Here is a 23,633-nt window from a genome sequence, read left to right as displayed (position 1 = left end):
AAAGACCCGAGCTTACTAAACATATCACATTGGACTGCAGTCCCTTTATCATGTACTTAGCCATATCTGATCACATTGTGCCGTTGAGATGGTGTTCTCACACGGTCACCTTACATACATGTGCCGGGAAGGTGGCCACCTTCCACGGTCACCTTCTCTGCCCAACATGTCAGAGGTATCCTTGTGCCGGGAAGGTGGCCACCTTCCTCGGTCACCTGCTCTGCCCATCATGACAGAGGTAGCTTGTGTACACTAGTCCGAGCGGGGACACCACCCTCACTGGGACCCGAATTCGACTTATATCATCATTCATAATTCATTTGGCCTTAGCCAAACAGATAGGCATCATACACAAAACATTTATGACAAGACAACATCTTTAAAAAAATCACAAACATGTGTTCATGTTTTCATAAAAATACGATTTGTATTTTTAGTATAAGAAAGCTCACCTTGATCGTTTAGTTTCTCTAACTTGAATTTTCCTGACTCCACCCTTAACTCACGGAGATAGCCTTTTGAAAACAAACAACGTACTAATAAGACTCGAGAAATTCACATACTTATAGGAATACATGCCCCTACTTTATTTCTTTTATCATTTGTTCACCGTTAGAAAATTTTAGAAACTTGCATATTAATTAAATTGGGAAATTTAATTAATAGCACTTATTTATTAAACTTAATTATTTCTGTGACTTGAGAACTTCGTCTCCCTCTTTCTTTCCATTTCCTTAGCGGCCGCCCGAGGCGTCGCGGGGCGATGCCGGTCGGTCGCTTACGCCCATAATTCCTCCGTTGGCTCCTCGTGTTTCCCTTCACGATATCGAATTAAAAACCCAAAAATTATAAAAGTGCACAATTAAATTATGGCAAGTATTTCCCTTTGTTATGAAAAATTATATGTTTTCCGGGCTTGGGATAAATTATTCATACTTCAAATTATTCGGGAGCAGGAAGCTAATTAGATAATTCCCCACGATAAAATATCAGCCCAAGAATCAAATTAATTATTTACTTAGCCCAACTTATTCCTCTAATTAAATTAAGAAGCCCAACTACTATAACTCCAAGAGAGGCCCAATCTTTATTTTCTCCAAATTAATTTAGGGTCCAACTCCAAATTTAAAGAGGGAGGCCCAAAATATAAGTCAATTTCAAAATTGGGCTTCCCTCCATTTAAAAACCATTTAATTTAAGCCCAGTCATTAAATTTCGAAATGGGCCTCTTATTCCCTATGCCTTGTAGCTCCAATTTAATTAGGAGCAGTTGGGCTTGATTTTCATAGTTGCATGCCCAATAGATAAATCAACAAAAGTGCAGCCCCCAAATTCTAATTTTAATTAACTCATGTATGATGTACTCCTTCCACCCTCGGTTTCTCTCTCTACCTACACTATTTAATCTCCTTCCCCAATTTGCACAAAAATTAGGGAAAAATCTCTCTTCTTTCCGTCGACCAACCACCCCACCAGCGCCTCCTCCTCCTCCGTCTCCATCTCCGTCTCCGTCTCCGTCTCCGGCGGTGTTCCCTTCCCCCCCTCATCTCTCTCTCTCTCTCTCCCTCTTTCTCACGCCGCCGCCGCCCCGCTCTTTCTCTCCAGATTCGCCGCCGTGGAGTCACCGAAGCCGAGCAGCAGCGCTGAGTCAGGCGCCTGCTGTCGCTGCTCCGTCGCCGCCGGGAGATGCTGCTTTTGCTGCCGGGAGACGCGACGCAGCTGCCGGGAGGCGCTGCTGTAGCCGCTGCTGTCCCAGCCTGCCGGTCAGCTTCCGATTGACTCCGAGTCCACCCCGAACCGACACCGCGCAGTTCCGAGCAACTCCGAACAGCCCCGAAACGTCCCGAAACTAACCCGTTCAGCCCCGAAAGATAAGTTCCCTTTACCAAGTTCTTTCGCATTTCGAATTAATCGTGGGAGTGTTCAATTGTGTTAATTGCTTGAGTTATGCGATTAGTTCGGATGATGGTATGTTTATGCATAAACTGATGATTGAAACTCGAAATTGGGAAAGGATTTTACCTCGATAATCCGATATCGATTGTGAAATTGTAGGACCGAAAGGAGTAGCCCACTGGATTTTGCAGATTCAGTTTCTGTCAAAATTTTACATATTTGATTTCCAAAAGGAGTGCGAAATTGTGCTATTAACGGAGGAGTATGGATTACTTGTAATTCAATTGATTGAGCTCTGGGTTTCTTGAATTGAATTCGAGCATGATGTGTTTTTTTTTTCCTTGCTGCAGAGAACGTAAAAAGAGAGAAGAATAGACTGAGGAGAAGATTTAATAGAGAGGGATGGCGGTTTGGAGGAAAATATCTTAGATTTTTTTTTATATATTAATTTACTAACTTGGTGACCAAGTTAGATTATTTTAAATTTTTTTTTCTTTTTTTTTTTTTTCCGGTTGTTACAACTTTACTAATTTTACGTTACAACTGGTATTATCCAATACTAAAACTAATTTTTTGTGAACGAACGTATTATTTAAAAAAAAAAGAAGCTAGAATAAATCATCACGTTGGTGGCCACAATAGAGATCTAAACCCACGGGCCATGATCACATTCTATTTGGGCTCACAGTCAGGAGACACAACCTAAGACATTGTCGTGGCTCATGTTGACACCCCAAAATGGCACCAACAACCTTCTTATGTAGTGGACATTTTTTTTTGCACAATTAAGATAATCATTTCATTTCTACTTTTAGAATAAACCTCCCTTCTTCCTTATTTTTATTAAAATATTTAACAATCTTTTTCACTTTATTTCGTTCTACTCAATAACTCCAACTAATATTTCGTGCCATTAGAAAATGTGGCTATTTTGAATGGGGCTGAGGGATATGATTTTTCCAGTTTGTGCAATTTTAAGTGGAATTTAATGAATACTTTAATTTTGAAGGTCTTTAATCAATATTATAATGATTAATGAACACAAATCATTATACTCATTATACATTTGAATTAATGTGACTACAGTTACTTACATATCAGAAATCTGTATAATTAGCACTACACATTGATATGCCAACAAATTCAAAGCATACATCATGATACGGTACTATGTAAATAATCATTAATTAACGTTGTGCCATAGCCCATATAAATCCTAGTTGCCCATTTTCAATGAACATATTTGATTCTATTCCTAAACTGTATTCTTCCGATTATAATTAGTCCATAAGCCTAACAATCATGAATGGATATGGGCTAGATTAGATTAATATGAATTAAATAATTATAGTTTGGCTACAATTATAATTAGTCCATAAGCCCAACAATCATGAAACCCTAATGACTCTTTGTCTATATAATGGTTATTTATTCTCCATTGTGGGGAGATGAGAAATATCGTAACATTAGAGAGAAAATACGTAAAGCTTTGTAGAGAATTCCTAGCTTTCTCTATAGAGCGATTGTACCGAGGAATTGTTCCTGCATCGGATCAGAATACACGTGGACCTCGATAGTAGTGGATTCAACTTGCAGGACACAATCGTAGAAGAAAACACAACAACAAGTAAGATTTAGTGCCGTTGTGTATTACGTGCTCAACTTGCAATATGATTATGAATCTAGATCTGTTATTCTTGTCTGCAATTTCCGCTGCGCTCATTAGATGAATACAAGAATTCCTAACAGTGGTATCAAAGCTCGAGGCTCGATTCATAATTAATTTTGTTTCCTAATTAATTTGTGGATGATTTTGGAAATCAAAATTCTAAAATTGGATTTCAAAATTCTTTCGAAAATTAGTGCAACATATGACGCAATTACTGATTAATACAATAGAGCAGTACAGTTATGCAATATTTGGAAGTTGCGATGCGTTTTAGTTTTATGCTGGAAGTCATTAATTTTGAATTCCTATTGTACATCATTGAGGCATGTACTAGTAAGCAGAAAGAGAATTCTTAATCGAAAGCAACAAGCAGGAAAAGAAAAGCTTCTGCCGACAAATCCAAGAACAATAGAATTTTTTTTGTGTGATCTTGGAAGATTTGTAATTGTGACGATTAACTCAACGAATGATGATTAATAGATTATGATTCATTGTTATTATTTTAAATAATGATATTGCGTAAGTGTCGTGTCGTTGCAGTGACGATTCATGCGCTTCACTAGGATTATGGTACAATTATTATAATATATATTATTATTTGAATTCATCAATAGGTTACTGGATACTAATAATAATAAATATATTATTAATATTAATTTAGAATTAATATTAAATATGTGATCATGATAATTTAGAATCAATAATATTAATCAAGCCAATAAATTATTACTTACTATCATTATTTGGAATAATAATAGTAAATCTGTTTTAATATTGTTTTAAGAATTAATATTAAATATCTGTTTATATTAGTTTGGAATTGATATAGATTAGATAATAAATTTATTAATTGGATTAATGGATTAATGAGCTAGAATTTGTTAATATTATTATTTTTAGAATAATAAATAATATATGTGCTTGATGATGATTTGGAGTTATTACTTGATTTACAAATTTATTAATTTAGAATTAATATAGATTGGATTAATTTCGTTAATTAGATTAACAAATTGGGACATAATTATCATCTGGAAATGATAATATATACTCCACAGCACAATATTAATTTAGAATTAGTATTAAATATGCATAATTATATTAATTTAGAATTAATATAATTAAATCCATATTTAATTAGAGAATAAAATTTGATTTTATTTGTTGAGCATTATTTGATATCTTATGTGATAAGCATGCTATTTGATTTTATGCTTATTTATTTTAACTATAGTAGTTAGAGACCGTTTTATTGTCTGGGTAGGCGGCGCCCAGTATGTGTAGTCCATGTTATACTATGTCTGGGTAGGCGGCGCCCAGTATTTGTAGTCCGTGTTATACTATGTCTGGGTAGGCGGCGCCCAGTAATTGTTTAAGATTTTAATATTAGATATTAAATTGACAATTAGTATCACAAAATTATTCCCCACAAAATATAAGTCTCGTTTTGAAACAAACGCGTCGTCCATCACAATTGTTTGATGCTCCTAGCCTTTTCGACCACGAGTTTTACGCCCTCGCGTTTACTCTAAATCTACAAGGTTTAGGCTCATTCATAGATGCATGGTTGGCATCGTGTGATGGGGTTGACTTGCTTAAATTATTTTGAGTAGCCCTCGCAACCAGAATAATTTATGGACGTATATTAATTAGATTAATAAACCAAGAATTGTAAAATTGTTTTTACAATTGGCTTGGAGGCCTACCTGATGATATTATTGTAGTCATCAGCCCTCGCAGAGGCTGCAATAATATAGACTTGGATCTTGGACCACTAAAATTTATATTAGATATAAATTCGTATTTTATGTTTGGGGTACATAATATATGTTAAAATTAGTGGGAGCTAATCAATACAATAAACCCTTGTTTGATTAGTGATGCGATTGTGATCTTTGTATGCTTTTCTAATTTGCTTTTCGTTTTATTTTCTGTTCAGATAATATGTCAAACTTATCTTATGAGTGTATGATGGAAACAAACAAATTGACTAGGTCAAATTTCACGGAGTGGCAGAGAGACTGCCCAAAACTCAAGGCACAAGGTGCAATGAGTGGGAGCTCAGCTATGTTTGTCATTGAGATAAATATGTCTATGAATAACCCACAATCCTGGGTATTGGATACCGCTTGTGGTTCACACATTTGTAATAATGTGCAAGGTTTAATTGACAGTAGGAAAGTGAGGCCTGGGGAAGTAGACCTACGTGTTGGAAATGGAGCAAAAGTTGCTGCCGAACGCGTGGGAACTTATAGATTAGATCTTCCCTCGGGACATAGACTTGATTTACATATTTGTTATTTTGTTCCAGTTATTTCAAAGAATATTATTTCCATTCCGATGTTGGACATCGAAGGTTTTTCCTTCCATTTTGCAAACAGCAGGTGCTTGTTTTCTAATAATGGATTGTTTTATGGAAATGCCTCTTTAGAGAATGAATTATATATGCTTGAATGCAAACAGGATATTCTCAATGTGCAAAATAAAAGACTTAAGCTATGTAATACGGATAATGCTACTTATCTTTGGCATAGTAGACTTTGTCATATCAATGAGAAAATGATAGCGAGATTGAGAAAGTTAGACTATCTAAATTCATTTGATTTTGAATCATATGGTGCTTGTGAATTCTGTCTCAAAGGAAAAATGACTAATAAGCCACTTTCTGGGAAAGGGGTGCGTGCTAATGATGTGCTAGAGTTGATCCACACAGATGTGTGCGGACCGTTTCCAACTCAAGCAAAAGGTGGTTATTCGTACTTCATTACTTTCACTGATGATTTGACAAGGTATGGATATGTGTATCTTATGAAACACAAATCTGAGGCCTTTGAGAAATTTATAGAGTTTAAGTGTGAAGTTGAGAAACAACTTGGGAAAAGTATAAAAACTTTTCGATCAGATCGAGGAGGGGAATACTTGAGCCGAGAATTTCTTGATTACTTGAAATCACATGGAATTCAGTCGGACTGGACACCTCCTGGTACACCACAAATGAATGGAGTATCTGAAATGAGAAACCGAACATTATTAGATATGGTTCGATCCATGATGAGTTTAGCTAGTCTTCCTTTATTTCTCTGAGGTCATGCTTTATTGACTGCTATTTACATTCTGAATAGAGTTCCATCTAAATCAGTTGAGAAAACCCCATATGAGTTATGGTATGGCAAAAAGCCTTGTCTTAACTATATGCGGACCTGGGGTTGTCCAGCTTTTGTTAAGAAACAAATGACTGATAAGTTGGAATCTAAAAGTGAGAAGTGTTACTTTGTGGGATATCCTAAACAAACTAGGGGATACGATTTCTACTGTCCTGAAAATATCAAGGTGATAACATCAAGGAATGTGACGTTCCTTGAAGACAGTTATGTCTGCAAGGAACAAGGTCAAAGTACAGTAGATCTTGAAGAAATTTAAGAACCACAAGTTAACAATGAGGATGATGTATTGTCAAATGATTTGAACAATAACTCAGTGGGAGTTTTTGATGATCTATTGGGAGGGGAAAATACTATTAGAGGAGACCTTAGAGGGACTCTCGAAGAACCTCCTCAAGACAATGAGATGCATCAAATACAAGATGATACAATAGTTGCATCACCTCTACCTCAAGAAGATCATAGTGATATTCCTGGGCCTACTCACAATCAGAATGAACAGCCCGAGCCAGAAGAAAACCAACTCAATAGGCGTAGAAGGATTCGTCGTGCACCCGAGAGACTGAATCTAATGGTTGAGAACCAAGATGATGAAGTTGATTTAGATGATGATGAGCCTAAGACCTATACCGAGGCGGTGTCGGACACCGATCGAGAGAAGTGGCTTGAAGCCTTGATATCTGAAATGGACTCGATGTACTTCAACTTAGTCTGGGAACTAGTTGACTTGCCAGATGGGGTTTACCCCATAGGTTGCAAATGGATCTTCAAAAAGAAGAGAGATGCAGATGGCAAAGTACAAACATATAAGGCTAGGTTGGTGGCAAAGGGTTATAGTCAGCGCGAAGGCATTGACTATGATGAAACCTTTTCGCCAGTTGCTAAGATCAAGTCCATTAGGATATTACTTGCAATTGCTGCATACTACAATTTCGACATTTGGCAAATGGATGTCAAAATCGCATTTCTCAATGGAGAATTAGAAGGCGATGTCTATATGACACAGCCAGAAGGTTTTGTATCGAAAGAAAGGCCGAATGCAGTGTGCAAGCTAAAGAAGTCCATCTATGGACTTAAGCAAGCTTCGAGGAGTTGGAATATTTGTTTTGACAGAACAATCAAATCGTTTGGTTTTGTCAGAAGCAAAGAGGACCCATGTGTTTATAGTAAACGCGAGAATGGAAACGTTGTCTTCCTCATCATATATGTTGATGACATCTTGATTATGGGAAGCGATCGTTCCATGATGCAATCCGTGAAAGAATGGTTGTCTAGTTCCTTTATGATGAAGGATCTGGGTGATGCTTCCTACATCCTTGGAATCAAGATTTATCGAGATAGACCGAATAGGATGTTGGGATTATCACAATCCACTTACATAGACAAGTTGCTAAGGCGCTTCTCAATGGAGAATTCTAAGAAAGGTTTTCTTCCTATGGGACATAGCATTGTATTGTCAAAGAAGGATTGTCCTTCTAACGACAAAGAAAGAGACAACATGAAAAGGATCCCGTATGCTTCGGCGATAGGATCTATTATGTATGCCATGATATCTACTAGGCCAGATGTGGCCTATGCGCTTAGCATGACAGGCAGATTTCAGCAAATTCCTGGTGAGGAACATTGGAAAACTGTTAAGACTATTCTTAAGTACCTTAGAAGGACTAAAGAATATTTCTTAGTCTATGGTGGACAACCAGAGTTATCAGTTACTGGGTACACTGATGCTAGTTTCCAAACAGACCATGACGACTATAAGTCTCAGTCTGGATATGTTTTTGTCCTCAATGGTGGAGCAGTGAGTTGGAATAGTTCCAAACAAGGTATAACTGCCGATTCCACCACCGAAGCCGAGTATATTGCTGCATCTGAAGCTGCCAAAGAAGCTGTTGCTTTGTTAGAGTTCGTTAAAAAACTGGGTGTCATTCCGAGTGCCAATAGTGCAATACCTTTGTATTGTGACAACACTGGTGCTGTTGCGCAAGCAAAAGAACCCAGAGCTACGAACAGGAACAAGCATGTTCCCAGAAGATATCATCTGATCAGAGAAATAATTGAAAGAGGCGACATAAAATTAGAAAGAGTACCCACTGATGATAACTTGGCTGATCCTTTCACCAAACCGTTATGTATAGCAAAACACAACAAGCACTTTGAGAGCTTAGGTGTTATGCATGTTGGTAGATGGCTTTGAATCAGTGGGAGTTACAGTTTTATATGTCTTAGAAACATTTTGTGTTGAGACAATATTACTTGATCACATTATATGAAAATTTTATTTCCTATGGGTTTTGTGCACTTATTGGAATAATTGTTTTAAATGTTTGATTTTAGTCTAAATATTTGTTCCCTTGAATTGTGATTGTCGTTAATGGTGTGAGACATTAATGATATAGTATAATTCTAAAATAGCCCTAACCAATGATCATCAAGAATGAGATATTGGTGATATGTTATAGGTTAGCATGTGGTTTGCATCACATTCTTCGAGAATGTAGTTGTTCTCACAACTATGAGATATTAGATACTCGTGATGGACACATGGTATACTTTGGAGAGTATTGGTATACCCTACTATTAAACTGTTTTGTTGAGTGTCTACAGTTTATTAGTACATGAAGTATGTAATAGTCCTTGGATCTGAGGTCATTACACATTTTGTTTATTGAGTGGTGTGCTTTGACCTTGTAAAACGCTTTGCCTCCCCTCGGAGGATTAAGACACGGACTTGTGTTGGGTACATCATAAGATAAATGGAAATGGTAGTTGAGCCAAGAATGAGATTCATTCTTCGATTAGAATTTCGAGAGAACACTCAAATTCTCTATATTACTTGACCATTAAGTCATTGGCCAATGCAAAGATATATTCAATTAAAGTAATTGAATATGATCGAATGGATCATTTAATAAAGATGAGATAAAGTGATTGAGCTATTTGGATGACACATGACAAATCTTAGGCTCAATCAGGTGGTTCGTGAATGAAAGGATATTACTATAAACTTTGTGTAAAGGCTTGTTTACCGAATTCACGTAAACGTCCTTCATATATCGAGCTACGCTGCCAACGCAGTCTAGGAGTTTTGTGCAGACTTCGATTAGATAGTCGTCGATAATGAGGGCCTAAAGGGTCACACTATAAGTGTAATTTGATCCGCTCAAGGGTACAAAGTTGGAACTGCGTATTATATCTAATGCTAGTCCAAGTGGGAGATTGAAAGGATATGAGCTAGATTAGATTAATATGGATTAAATAATTATAGTTGGGCTACAATTATAATTAGTCCATAAGCCCAACAATCATGAAACCCTAATGACTCTTTGTCTATATAATGGTTATTTATTCTCCATTGTGGGGAGATGAGAAATATCGTAACATTAGAGAGAAAATATGTAAAGCTTTGTAGAGAATTCCTAGCTTTCTCTATAGAGCGATTGTACCGAGGAATTGTTCCTGCATCGGATCAGAATACACGTGGACCTCGATAGTAGTGGATTCAACTTGCAGGACACAATCGTAGAAGAAAACACAACAACAAGTAATATTTAGTGCCGTTGTGTATTACGTGCTCAACTTGCAATATGATTATGAATATAGATCTGTTATTCTTGTCTGTAATTTTCGCTACGCTCAAATACAAGAATTCATAACAATTAGCACTACACATTGATATGCCAACAAATTCAAAGCATACATCATGATACGGTACTATGTAAATAATCATTAATTAACGTTGTGCCATAGCCCATTTAAATCCTAGTTGCCCATTTTCAATGAACATATTTGATTCTATTCCTAAACTGTATTCTTCCAATTTTGGCCTGCTGCTGTATCAATAAGGCACAAATATTTCAGATATTAAACGATTATAATTTTCTTTAACTTAGTTGATATTATTATGTATTTAATTCTATTTGTTTAATTTTATTACATAATCTTTATTCTTTTGATTGTTTGCATTGTTACAGTAATTGCTCTCGAACATACTTCTAGAATATTCCCCCCCCCCACCCTTTTAATGTTGGATTCTTGTCAACTTTTAAATCAATGGAAATGTATTTTTCAAAAAGATCCCATGGTTCTTCTAATGCTACCGTTGATCTCGCCACGACGATTAGAAATAATATGATAGTTGATGAATCGGCGAATTTTTGATGTTTGTAAATGCAGGAAATAAATGAAGATCAACACAGGGATTTTACGTGGTTCGATTTACTGATGTAAATCTACGTCCACGGGGAGAAAAGGGGGCAGGTTTGTATTGCTTGATCTGCGAATTACAGCTTACAGCACTGGCCTGCTTTATGATATTCTCTCTAGAGAGCTTTTTAGAATTTTACAGAAGAAACTATCTATCTGACCTAGGTTCTATTTATACAGTGAACCAAGATCGTGGCATGCAGCATTTATTAGGTAGTGGATGTCGTGGAGATCGTGGCGACCTTGCATGGGTCCACTATCCTGCATGAGTTAATGACTGCTTGACACCACTAAATAGATCGTCGGTGTAGTGGAGGTGGAAATCTTGCATGAGCCCACTATCTCCTAGTTCGGTCGAATACTGAGACCGAACTGCTGAATTATTGCCGAGCAGCTTTTGCCGATCTGAGAGTAGAGCTTGATGCCGACCTGAGAGCAGAGCTTGATGAGTTGGCTTTCACCGAGCTGTAGGCTGGGGCCGAACTCTTTGGTTGTGCCGAACTGAACTCTTTAGTCATGCCGGACTGATACTCTTTAGTCATGCCGAACTGATACTCTGTCTTGGGCTTTACTGCTGTTGGGCTTGTTTAGTACGTACTCCATCACTACCCCCCCCGAAAAGAGAAGTGAATCACTTCGGCATTCTGGATAAAAGTATGGGGTAAGTTGATGTTTGTCCACGGTCTCATGAAGTGAACTCTTCTTTGACCGGACTTGGTTTGTGTCCTAATTTGGCGAGTTTTATCGCTCGGATCGAACTTTCCGTTGTCCTAATTTGGGGATCGGACTTTCCCTTGTCCTAATTTGGGGATCGGACTTTCCCTTGTCCTAATTCGGCGAGTTTTATCGCGTGGATCGGACTTTCCCTAGTCCTAATTCAGGCAAGTTTTATCGCGAGAATTGGACTTTTGTTGCAGTTCGTTTCAGACGAAGTGCTTGTTTAAGCTGAATTGTGGTCTTGTATCCTCTTTAGAAGCTTTGACGCACAATCGTGGGCTTGTTGCAGCTCGTTTCAGACGAACTGCTTGTTTAAGCTGAATTGTGGTCTTGTATCTTCTGTAGAAGCTTTGACTTACAATCGTTGGCTTGTTGCAGCTCGTTTCGGACGAACTGCTTGTTTAAGCTGAATTGTAGTCTTGTATCTTCTGTAGAAGCTTTGACGCACAATCGTGGGCTTGTTGCAGCTCGTTTCAGACGAACTGCTTGTTTAAGCTGAATTGTGGTCTTGTATCTTCTGTAGAAGCTTTGACTTACAATCGTTGGCTTGTTGCAGCTCGTTTCGGACGAACTGCTTGTTTAAGCTGAATTGTAGTCTTGTATCTTCTGTAGAAGCTTTGACTCACAATCGTTTAGCTTGTATATGTTCTAAGAAGGGGATCAGCCTTCGAAGAACAAGATGCCTCAGTAACATTTGTAAGAGACGACACGCACAGAGACAGACGAAACAGACAGACAAAAACGCACAGAGACAAAAAAAGACCAAGTAAGCCAAATAAAGCACAGAGACAAAAAACGCACATAACCTTAGGACCGAACTAGACACAAGACAGACTGACCGGACTGTCTCTTACAAATGGAACTTTTTGAGGTTGGAAATGTGCCATGTTCGGGGTACCTGTTCTCCTGACATGTGAGCCAATTTGTAAGACCCTTTGCCGAGGACTTCTGACACCCGATACGGACCTTCCCATGTGGGTTCGAGCTTGCCCAGCTTTTCTGCTCGGCTTACTTCGTTGTTTCTCAAGACGAGATCTCCCACTTGAAATTGCAGCTTCTTCACCCTTTGGTTGTAATACCGGGCTACTTGCTCCTTGTACTTGGCTGCTTTTATGCATGCCAATTCTCTTCTTTCTTCGGCGAGATCTAGCTCAGCTTTCAGTCCGTCGTCATTCATTTCTGCTGAGAAATTTAGAGTTCGAGGACTGGGCATGCCGATCTCCACCGGAATTACGGCTTCAGTGCCGTACACAAGACTGTACGGAGTTTCACCGTTGGAGGTTGTGGGTGTAGTTCGGTAGGACCATAGGACTTGAGGGAGATTTTCTATCCATTGTCCTTTGGCTTGTTCTAACCGAGCTTTTAACCCTTTCACCAGGATACGATTTGTTACCTCCGTTTGTCCGTTTGCTTGTGGATGAGAGACCGAAGTGAACCGCTGTTGAATATTCAGCTCTTGGCACCAATTCTTGAACGTCTTGTCGGTGAACTGAGTCCCGTTATCCGAGATGAGGATGTGGGGTATGCCAAATCGGCACACTATGTTCTTCCAGACGAAATCCAATGCCTTCGAACTCGTTATCGTAGCTAATGGTTCAGCTTCCACCCACTTCGTAAAGTAGTCCACGGCAACGATTAGGAATTTCATTTGCCGAGGAGCTTGAGGAAGTGGTCCCACTATGTCTATGCCCCATTGCATGAAAGGCCAAGGGCTCTGCATAGTGGATAGATCGGTTTGCGGCATCCTTGGGATATTTGCATGGATTTGGCACTTCGGGCAGGTCTTGACGAGCTGCACTGCTTCTTGTACCAAGGTTGGCCAATAATATCCCCATCTTAGAACTTTTTTAGCTAAAGCTCTAGCTCCGATGTGGCTGCCGCACGATCCTTCATGAACTTCTCTGAGGATGTAGTCCGTCTCTTCTGGTCCTACGCACCGCAATAACGGCTGGAGGTAAGACTTTCTAAAGAGGACTCCTTCATGAAGTTCGTACCGAAGTGCTCGGCACGTGATCTTCCGAGCTTCTCTCTTATCCTCGGGCAATTGTCCTTGATCCAGATACTGCAAGATCGGCGTCATCCAGTTCGGCGAGCTGGATACTGAATGCACCTCGGCTTCATCAATGCTTCGATGCATTAATTCTTCCGCCTTTGAGCTCGGATCTGAGGCCAACTTACTTAAGGTATCTGCTCGGCTATTTTCCGCTCTGGGAACGCGGATTATCCGAAAATAGGAGAAACTTCGGCTGATGCTTTGCGCTTTGTCCAAATACTTCTTCATTCTCTCGTCACGAGCTTCACTTGTACTCAACATGTGATTTACTATGACTTGTGAATCACAATGGACTTTGAGAGATTTGACGAGCAGACTTTGCGCTAACTGGAGTCCGGCAAGGAGGGCTTCGTACTCGGCTTCATTATTAGTAGTGGGGAATAGGAACCGAAGTGAGTAGGTTACCTCGTGTCCGTCGGGAGCGACGAGTAAAATACCAGCTCCACTTCCCATCTTGTTTGAAGCTCCATCTACGAATCCGCTCCAGCAGTCTGGCGGCTCTACTTCGGATTTCAAGGGCTGTGCTAGTTCGGTATTGGCAGACTTTTTCTGTTCGGCAATGACAGGGATTGCTTGATCGAACTTGGCCTCTGTAAGAAAATCTGCCAAGGCTTGTCCCTTGATGGCTTTCCGAGGTAGGTACTCGATTGAGTGTTCTCCCAGCTCTATGGCCCATTTGGCGATTCTGCCTGATGCTTCTGGCTTGGTCAAAACTTGCCGAAGAGGCAGATCGGTTAAGACGCATACCTTGTGAGCATAGAAGTATGGCCGCAGTCTCCTTGCTGCATTTACTAACGCCAGAGCAATTTTTTCCAGAGGTTGATACCTTGTTTCTGGACCTCTTAATGCTCGGCTTGTAAAGTAGATGGGAAGCTGCTTTAGGCCTTCTTCTCGTACAAGCACCGCGCTGATGGTTTGATCTGATGCCGCTAAGTATAAGAATATTACTTCGGCTTCGGTTGGAGCAGAGAGAATAGGAAGCTCGGCTAGATAACTTTTGAGCTCGTCAAAGGCCTTTTTCTGCTCGGCTCCCCACTCGAACTTTGGTGCCTTTTTCAACACCTTGAAGAATGGCAGTTGCTTTTCGGCTGCTTGGGAAAGGAATCGATTCAGTGCGGCTAGACATCCGGTTAGCCTTTGCACGTCATGTATGGACTTCGGCATTGCCATGTGCTGAACGACTTGAACTTTTGAGGGATTTGCCTTGAGTCCGTCCTTTGAAACCCAACAACCCAGAAACTTTCCCGAATCTACCAAAAAGGTACATTTTTGGGGGTTGAGTTTGAGGTTGGCTTTTCGGAGCACGTTGAGAGTGGATTTGAGGTTGTCTTCGTACTCCGAAGTGCTTTTGCTTTTGACAACTATGTCGTCGACATACACTTCAACCTGTTTCCCGATTAGGTGCCGAAAAAGCTTGTCTACCATCCTTTGATAAGTGGCTCCGGCATTCTTTAAACCGAATGGCATCTTTTTATAAGCGAAAATGCCGAAATCGGTAATGAAAGCTGTTTTCGGAGCGTCACTCTCATCCATCAATACTTGGTGATATCCTTTGTATAAATCAAGAAAACAGAAAATTTCGAAGCCGATCAAAGCTTCTACTTTTTTATCTATACTCGGAAGGGGATAGCAATCTTTAGGACAGTGCTTGTTTAGATCGGTGAAATCTATGCACATCCGCCATCCTCCTTCCTTTTTCTTGATCATGACAGGATTGGCCACCCATGAAGGATACTTCACTTCGAATAACACATCCGCCTTCAATAATTGACGGACTTCATCATGGATGACTTGACTTCGTTCTGCCGCAAAGAGTCTTTGCTTCTGTTTTATCGGCCGGACCGAAGGATCAATATTTAACCGATGAGTGATTACCTCGGGGGGCACTCCGGTCATGTCCAACGGAGACCATGCAAAGACGTCTTTATACTCCTTGAGGAGCTGGATGGTTTTTTCCCGAAGTAGAGGTGTTCCCGCGAAGCCGATCTTAACCGTTCTGGATGGATCGTCTTCGTACAGCTGAACTGTCATCGAGTTCGGCTCCGGTTGCTGTGATTGCTATGCTTGATGGTGCCGAACTGATTGCTCGGCACTTTTAAGCGCAATCTGCAGACATTCTTTTGCTCTCTTTTGATCACCTCGGATGACCGCTATCCCACCTTTAGTGGGGATCTTGATGGTGAGGTGATAAGTAGAGCAAACGGCCCGAACTGTGTTGAGCCAGTCCCTCCCCAGGATGACGTTGTACGGAGACCGAGCTTTCACCACAAAGAACTCGATCATCGTATTGGAGCTTGTAGGCGCTTTTCCCACCGTGATCGGAAGGCTGATAATACCTTCAGGGCGGGTGTCCTCCTGGGCGAAACTTTTCAGAGGAAGTGGAGCCGGACTGAGCCGAGCTGGATCCACTTCCATTTTATCGAAACATTCTTTAAAAAGAATGCTGACTGACGCTCCTGTATCCACAAATACTCTGTGGACTAGTTTGTTTGCCACCCCGGCTTGAATGACAATAGCGTCTTGGTGAGGAGAGATGGCTGGGACGGGATCGGCATCTGAAAATGTAATCACTTCGTCTTTCTTCAGCCTTTTATGTGTTGGTTCCTCTTGATTGGAACCTCTGCGTTCTGCTTTTAGGGACGACTTAGTCTTCCCGGCAGGGAGAGCATCAATAGTCAGGATTACTCCATCATATTGCGGCTCGTCGTCGTCTTCGGGATCCTCATGCCTTTTCGGATCCTGAGGATTGCAGTTCGCACCTCTCTGCTTTTTGTTCTTTTTCGGCTGCTTGCTTTGGTATTTTTTTAACGTTCCTGTTTTCACAAGAACATCAATACCTGCAGCCAAATCTCGGCACTCCTCGGTATCGTGACCGTGGGTGTGATGGAAAGAGCAATATTGATCCTGAGGTCGCCGCGCGGCTGATTTCGTCATCCGCTTTGGTCTTTCGAACATATCGGAATGTAGTTCGAAAATTTCCGCTCTTGACTTGTTCAGCGGTACGAACTGAGCGGGCGGCTTCTCGGGGTTGAGACGTGGTCCCAATCTGCCTTGTACCGGTGCCCTTTGAATTCTTTCAAAAGGAGTTCGGCGAGGAAGCCTCTGATCGCTATGATCGGGCTTCTTTTCGTCTCCTCGGGATGAGCTGTCTAAAGACCGTTTTCGACGGTCTGCCTCATCCGCACGGGAAAACTGGTCCGCAATGTCCCACATTTCTTGAGCTGTTTGCGGACCGCACTCCACGAGCTTTCTGTAGAGAGCTCCGGGCAGGATTCCATTTTGGAATGCCGAAATGACAAGTAGATCATTGAGATTATCTACTTGTAGGCATTCTTTATGGAATCTCGTCAGGAAGTCGCTGATCTTTTCGTCGCGACCTTGACGTATAGAAAGCAGCTGAGCCGAAGTGATCCGGGCTTCTGCTTTCTGAAAGAACCTCCTGTGGAAAGCATCCATTAGATCTCGGTAGGATCTAATGCTGCCTCGAGGAAGGCTGTCGAACCACCTTCTGGCGTTCCCGATGAGCAGCTCGGGGAACAGTTTGCACATATGGACCTCATTGAGACCCTGGTTCGCCATATTATATTGATAGCGTCCCAAGAAGTCATGAGGATCCTCTAGCCCGTCATAAGTCATTGACGGTGTCCGGTAGTTCCGCGGCAAAGGAGTTCGGGTGATGTCGTCCGAGAACGGAGTCTTTAATGCTCCGTACATGGCGAACCCGACATCTCTTCGGTACGGAGGAGACGGAGTTCTCCTGTGGTTCCGGTACCGAGGAGGAGCAGGAGCATGTTGAGGTTGAGGATTCTTTCTCCTGGAAGACACGTCACTACTGCGGTAGTGACTTTCATGTCTGGATGAGGAGGGAGAATCCGCCGTTGTCTTCTCCGGCTGTTGGCTCTTCTGCAGGAAGGTTAAGAACTCCTCCTGCTTCTCGGCCAAGAACAGCTTGACAGCTTCATTTAAATTGGGCTGCTGGGAAGACTCGGTGCGATGACTCCTGGAGTGGCTTGCTCCTTCTTCGTGAGAACCGGAGGTAGATGTCTCCCGAGGCCGTTTTTCAGACCTGCGAGCTGGACTAGCTTCCTCACGGTTATCACGAACGGTATTATGAGTGTTATGTGATCTGGTATGCATTTTTTGGGGTGGAAAAGGGTCAAAAATTCGCTTTATCACAAATTTTGTTCTCTGTTTCCCACAGACGGCGCCAGTGATGAATCGGCGAATTTTTGATGTTTGTAAATGCAGGAAATAAATGAAGATCAACACAGGGATTTTACGTGGTTCGATTTACTGATGTAAATCTACGTCCACGGGGAGAAAAGGGGGCAGGTTTGTATTGCTTGATCTGCGAATTACAGCTTACAGCACTGGCCTGCTTTATGATATTCTCTCTAGAGAGCTTTTTAGAATTTTACAGAAGAAACTATCTATCTGACCTAGGTTCTATTTATACAGTGAACCAAGATCGTGGCATGCAGCATTTATTAGGTAGTGGATGTCGTGGAGATCGTGGCGACCTTGCATGGGTCCACTATCCTGCATGAGTTAATGACTGCTTGACACCACTAAATAGATCGTCGGTGTAGTGGAGGTGGAAATCTTGCATGAGCCCACTATCTCCTAGTTCGGTCGAATACTGAGACCGAACTGCTGAATTATTGCCGAGCAGCTTTTGCCGATCTGAGAGTAGAGCTTGATGCCGACCTGAGAGCAGAGCTTGATGAGTTGGCTTTCACCGAGCTGTAGGCTGGGGCCGAACTCTTTGGTTGTGCCGAACTGAACTCTTTAGTCATGCCGGACTGATACTCTTTAGTCATGCCGAACTGATACTCTGTCTTGGGCTTTACTGCTGTTGGGCTTGTTTAGTACGTACTCCATCAATAGTTGATCGGAAGAAATTGATAAAAATGAGATTTTTGCCGATTCTGGATTACAAAAATTTATTGATAATTTTGATGTGAATATTCGAGATTGTATTCATAGAGAATATGTAGCTAAAAGTCTTTGGGTTTAATTTTTGCATACTTTTCGTATTAGTGTATAAGAGTATCAACAATGGGGCGGACTATAGCTCGGACTGTGCATCGTTCGAGCTATAGTCCGCCACTGCGGATGGCCGCCCTAGGCCTCGCCCCATACACGCACCCTATGTATAGTCCGGTCTATAGTCCACCATTGCGGGCACCCAGATTATAGCTCGGACTATGATTTTCATTTTTTTTATTTTCCACTCTATAAATTCACCACATTTTATCTTCATTTCTCACGCTTTCCAATCTCTTTTCCCAATTCACTTCCCATCGTAGAAATTTGGTCACGTAAACGTCGAAATTGTAGTTTTTTTAACTATTTCGCTTTGTACATTTTCAGATTTTTAATAAAACGAAGATTTTCATATTGATTGTGCATATTTCACTATTTTATTTTATTCGAAAACAAAAAAAAATTAGAAGAAATACAAAATAGTTGTTCAAAAAGATAGAGCGGGCTATAGGACGCCCAATTACACGTGAATGAGTACTATATGATGCCGACGTGAAGGACTATAAATTGGTATAGGGTAGGCTATGAGTCCGCCCCATTATGAATGCTCTATGAGTTGGCATCACACCCAGACCTCTTTTGCTTGACTTGTCGTTTTAAAATGTTGAGAAAGTTTTAGTTTTAATTAAACATGTCATTTTGAATATCGTTAAAAAAGACCATATTTTGATCATGGGTGGGACAATTTAGAAAAGGTGAAAGTTTATGATTTGATATTCCAATTTTAAAGTTCAAGGGACAAACCTTCCAATTTCAAAGTTCTCGTGACAAGCCAAGAATTTAACCAAAGTTCATGATTTAATGGTTATTAACCTTAAATTATTAAGTACTACTATTTTCTTAGCTATATTTGAGTTGTTGCTTGACTGTATCTGAATAGGTAACAAAATTTTGAATTTGCTCTAATTTGACACTGCGAAAAAACATTTGTATATTAATAGGAGAACTGACTATTTTGATTTGCCAAATTTTGAGTTTGAGATTTGTTTTTTCAAGTATTTTTTCAAGCAATTAGGTTGCTGATGTGAGCTTGTGCATACTGATTCGCCACAAAATAAAATTTGACGATTGTGTAACACTAAAAAAGTGAAGATTCAACAGATGTATTTCAAGATCATTTGCATCTCAAAGATTAAATGAATTACAGTAAAAAGTGAAGAGTCAAGAAATGTATTTGAAGATCATTTGCATCTCAATGAATAAATGAACTGGGACAAGTGCAATTTTTCCAACAAGTTCAAGCATAATACACACTTCCTCTGCCGGCAAATGAAAGAAAAATAAATAGTATTACTACAACAATATCTCACCGGTGTAAATAGATAGCTAAAACCACTACTATATAAATCTAAAATGGGCCTCTCCTCAACGAGTACATAGCTCAAATAGCAACAACTATTGCTACATAATTGCTCATATACGTTCGATTTACAGTTCAACCGAAGGGATTAAGTTAAACGATGGTATACCTTAAAGTTGCAGTTCCATCTTTCAAGTGGAAATGTAAACGAAGATAGAACTACGGGGTGTCAGTGTCACCGATCATCAAAGGACTGTCTATTGAGGTTTCATTCATCGCCATCACATCTAGCTTGTGATCACAGCCTCGAAGAACATGTTGAATTTAGTAGAGACGATGTCAAATCGCCTTTGGCTCATGTCCTGTTATAGAAACAATACAAAGTTTTTAATCAGATAAGAAATGTGTTATCTACTTAACATTTCACAACAAATCACACTCTTAACTCACAAAAACTAAAAAGCCAAAGATATGCAATCCAGATTAGACATTTCAATGAATAGAAGTGTTAGCATTATTCCTTCAAAAAATTGTGATTTTTCAATGCCAAAACAGTTTAAGTCACATACATCAATATCGTAATCTGTAGGAAAAAACATAAGGTAAAATTAAAGCAAAGAATTAACTTACTTACAGTTGTCACTACACGGCCCGACTCTGGATAGTTGCCCAATCCGAATCACAAGAGACAGCCAAGTCACCCGCGTTGGTGCATATCGACTCAGCACAACCATCGTGCCTATCTCCGGTTGCTTTTCCATTAGGTGCTGTAGAAATGCAAGGTTCATACTCAAGAAGAATTGGTGATACATCATTATCCATCCACGGATCTTTCTCTTTACGTTTATTTTTCTCTTCCCTTCCTGAACGAGACAGTCGGTATGGCTTCAGCTGCTGATCATAAGCATCAATCTCCTCATCCCTCCATGATATCCTCATCTGGGAGAGTGTCAAGTTGTCTAATGTCGAGCTCGACTCCCATGAACGCACATTTATCTCGGGAACAGTAGAACGAGAAGATGAATCCATCCCTGCGTATGCAAATCTCTCACATCTAGATAAACTCACTGCATCTAGAGTTTCTGTTATTGAATCAAGCTCCACATTCCACCTTCTAAAAGACTCATACGAGCTACACTCAGAGTCCGGTGTCTGAATCAAATTTCCACTACCTAATGAACCTAAAGATACTGCTGAACTATTCCCCTCTCCTAAACCGAAACCATTATCGTTCGAAACTGAATTGGGAGTAGCAGCTAACAAAGGATCACACATGTTATTTCCTGAAATTTTTCGACGAGAAAGCTTAAAAATCTCACTGCTTCTGAAGTCACTGTCATCACATTCTAACTCACACAATGTGGAAGGCGAAGACGATAAATCAAGAGCAAGAGCATCATCACCACAATCTTCTAATTTATTCCCCGAATCACGCCCCTGGTCCTCGGCCCCCTCTTTGCAGGGCGACGACAGCCAGCGCACCGAAGCCTCGCTAGGCAAAGGAATCAATGAATCCTGCAAATCATCAACCACATTCTCATCATCAAAGAGAGTAACCTTCTCACAGCCTCCTCGCAAGCTCCCTCTTCGCCTGCACTTCCTTTTATCAGTGACTCCAGAGAGAAGGTGGCCTGCACCGTAGCAAACCGGAGTTGCAGAAGATTTCGAAACGAACATCTTGGATTGGATTTGAGGAGACACAGAGACTTCCACCGGAGGCGTAGTAGCGCTGCAATTGCCACATTCAGCTGCTCCCGAATCCAATTTTTCCAATGCGGCATTTCGTCGAACACGTGGGGGAGTTGAACTCAAAAATTGTGGTTCACTCCTCAACTTCTTCCCCTCCAATTCTTCAGAACCCTTCACTTGATTCCCCCTACCGCAATAAAGCATTAACATTTGAGCTGTTTTAGACATGGGATTCGTCTTAATTTTGCCAATTCCCCTCCCGTCAACACACAACTGCTGCTTCTTCTTCTTCGGCGCCTCGGAAAAGGGCTTTCTGGGAAGCTCATTCTCTTTAGATCTGAACGATTTCGCAGAGAAATTGCTTCCCAATTTGGGCAAAGATGAGGGCTTTCTCTCCACACGAGCCCTCGAAGAAGAAGCATCAGAAGAAGTGTTTGAAGAAAGTAAAAATCTCAAACGGCCATCTCGAGATCCAGCTGAAGCAGCAGAAGAAGATGAGTTTGAGGTGATTTTAGTGTTGGATTGCTCGCATTTCTTCCGCTTCAAGCTCAATGCATTTTTCTGGGCCTCCATTTTCAGTTGTCACTCATCAGACATAGCTCAGATTTCGGTGTCTGCAATTTTTTATTTAAACTAAATTTCACATTATTTTGTTAGTGACCGTTGGAAATGAGAACAATACAAATTAAAAAGGTTGTTTGACATTCTCCAATCATTTATAACCTAACTAATTATAGAGTCAAATAATTAATTGCACTAATTAATTGCAGCTGGAATAGTAAATAAGAAAAGTTGGATTCAAAAGGAATTATTAGGATTAATCTGAATAAAATAAAATAGTACTCATTCTACTATAAATTACTATAAAGTGAGTCATGTAGATAGAGAATAAAGTAGTATCTAGAAAATAAGAAAAAAACAAGGTACAAAATAGAGAATAAATTAGGATAGTTCGAATGCATTATTTTTGCTAAAAAATCATTTAAACTATAGTGAGACGATCCACCCAGAAATAGAATACAACTATAGTGGGATGGAGGCAATATAAAATAATTTGCTATTTATTTTTAAAAATTGGAGTTTTGGTTTTCTCCATTATTTATATGGAGTAAAAAAAAATTCAACCACTTTTCGGATAAAAACACAATTTGTGATGCATTTTCTCAATTTTGAGCAACCGTGCATGATTATCCGTTTTCGCGCAGTGATCTTGGGTGATTTTTGTTTGGTACTTACAATCGAATGGTAGGTTTGAATCTTTCATTTACTCCATCCGTCCGCCATTAGAAGTCCCGGATTACCATTTTAGTTCGTCCGCCATTAGGAGTCCCGGTTTACTTTTATTATAAATGGTAGGTACACATCACATTCTATTATAAAACTAATATATAAAAAATGAGCCTCACATTCCACTATCTTTTCTCACTCACTTTTATTTATATTTCTTAAAACACGTGCCGAACTCAAATGAGACTCCTAATACCGGACTGAGGGAGTAATAAAATGCATAACGCCAACGATAAGTGAAAATTTAAGCACCGGAGAATATGAAAGTATAAATTAGAATTTGTTCGTTTTAGCCGAAAAAGTGAATTTAAAAAAAATGACCTTTTTTTACCCCAAATGTAATATATTATTCAATTAAATCCACTACGACTACATTGTGAATAAATATTGGAATGCAATTCAACCAATACTTGCTATCAACTATAGAACCCGATGTCCGAGCAAGCGTGTGAGCAACCTAATTCATTGATCGCCTTACAAACATCATAGATGATCCATATACCTCTTTCAAAAGCTGACAACAATCTTCTACCACTGCCCCAAAGATGGATTCATCCTTCTGTACCCCTGTCACGGCGAGAACTACCGTTTGGGCATCCATCTCAAACTCCA

General features: G+C 40.2%; 1 protein-coding gene and 1 long non-coding RNA gene across 3 annotated transcripts; one reads left to right on the top strand and one right to left on the bottom strand.

Moving 5' to 3' along the window:
- Positions 1–701: 701 nt before the first annotated feature.
- On the top strand, positions 702–2,476 carry LOC121780109. Its single transcript, XR_006045977.1, has 2 exons — positions 702–2,158; positions 2,247–2,476. It is a non-coding gene; the product is annotated as an uncharacterized LOC121780109 (long non-coding RNA).
- A 17,430-nt stretch (positions 2,477–19,906) lies between these two features.
- LOC121780400 lies at positions 19,907–23,094 on the bottom strand. Of its 2 annotated transcripts, none has more exons than XM_042177999.1 (2): positions 20,676–23,094; positions 19,907–20,407 (listed from the first exon to the last, which is right to left on the bottom strand). In XM_042177999.1, the coding sequence occupies exon 1, from the start codon at positions 22,305–22,307 to the stop codon at positions 20,688–20,690; it is 1,620 nt and encodes a 539-aa protein (XP_042033933.1). In that variant the 5' UTR covers positions 22,308–23,094; the 3' UTR covers positions 19,907–20,407; positions 20,676–20,687. The 2 variants fall into 2 exon arrangements, with proteins under 2 accessions (XP_042033933.1, XP_042033931.1); XM_042177997.1 differs by having other exon boundaries at positions 20,680–23,094.
- Between the last annotated feature and the right edge of the window lie 539 nt (positions 23,095–23,633).

Source organism: Salvia splendens, chromosome 19 (assembly GCF_004379255.2).
Source record: "Salvia splendens isolate huo1 chromosome 19, SspV2, whole genome shotgun sequence".
NCBI classification, from domain to species: Eukaryota; Viridiplantae; Streptophyta; class Magnoliopsida; order Lamiales; family Lamiaceae; genus Salvia; species Salvia splendens.
This window is presented reverse-complemented; position numbering and strand designations above follow the sequence as displayed.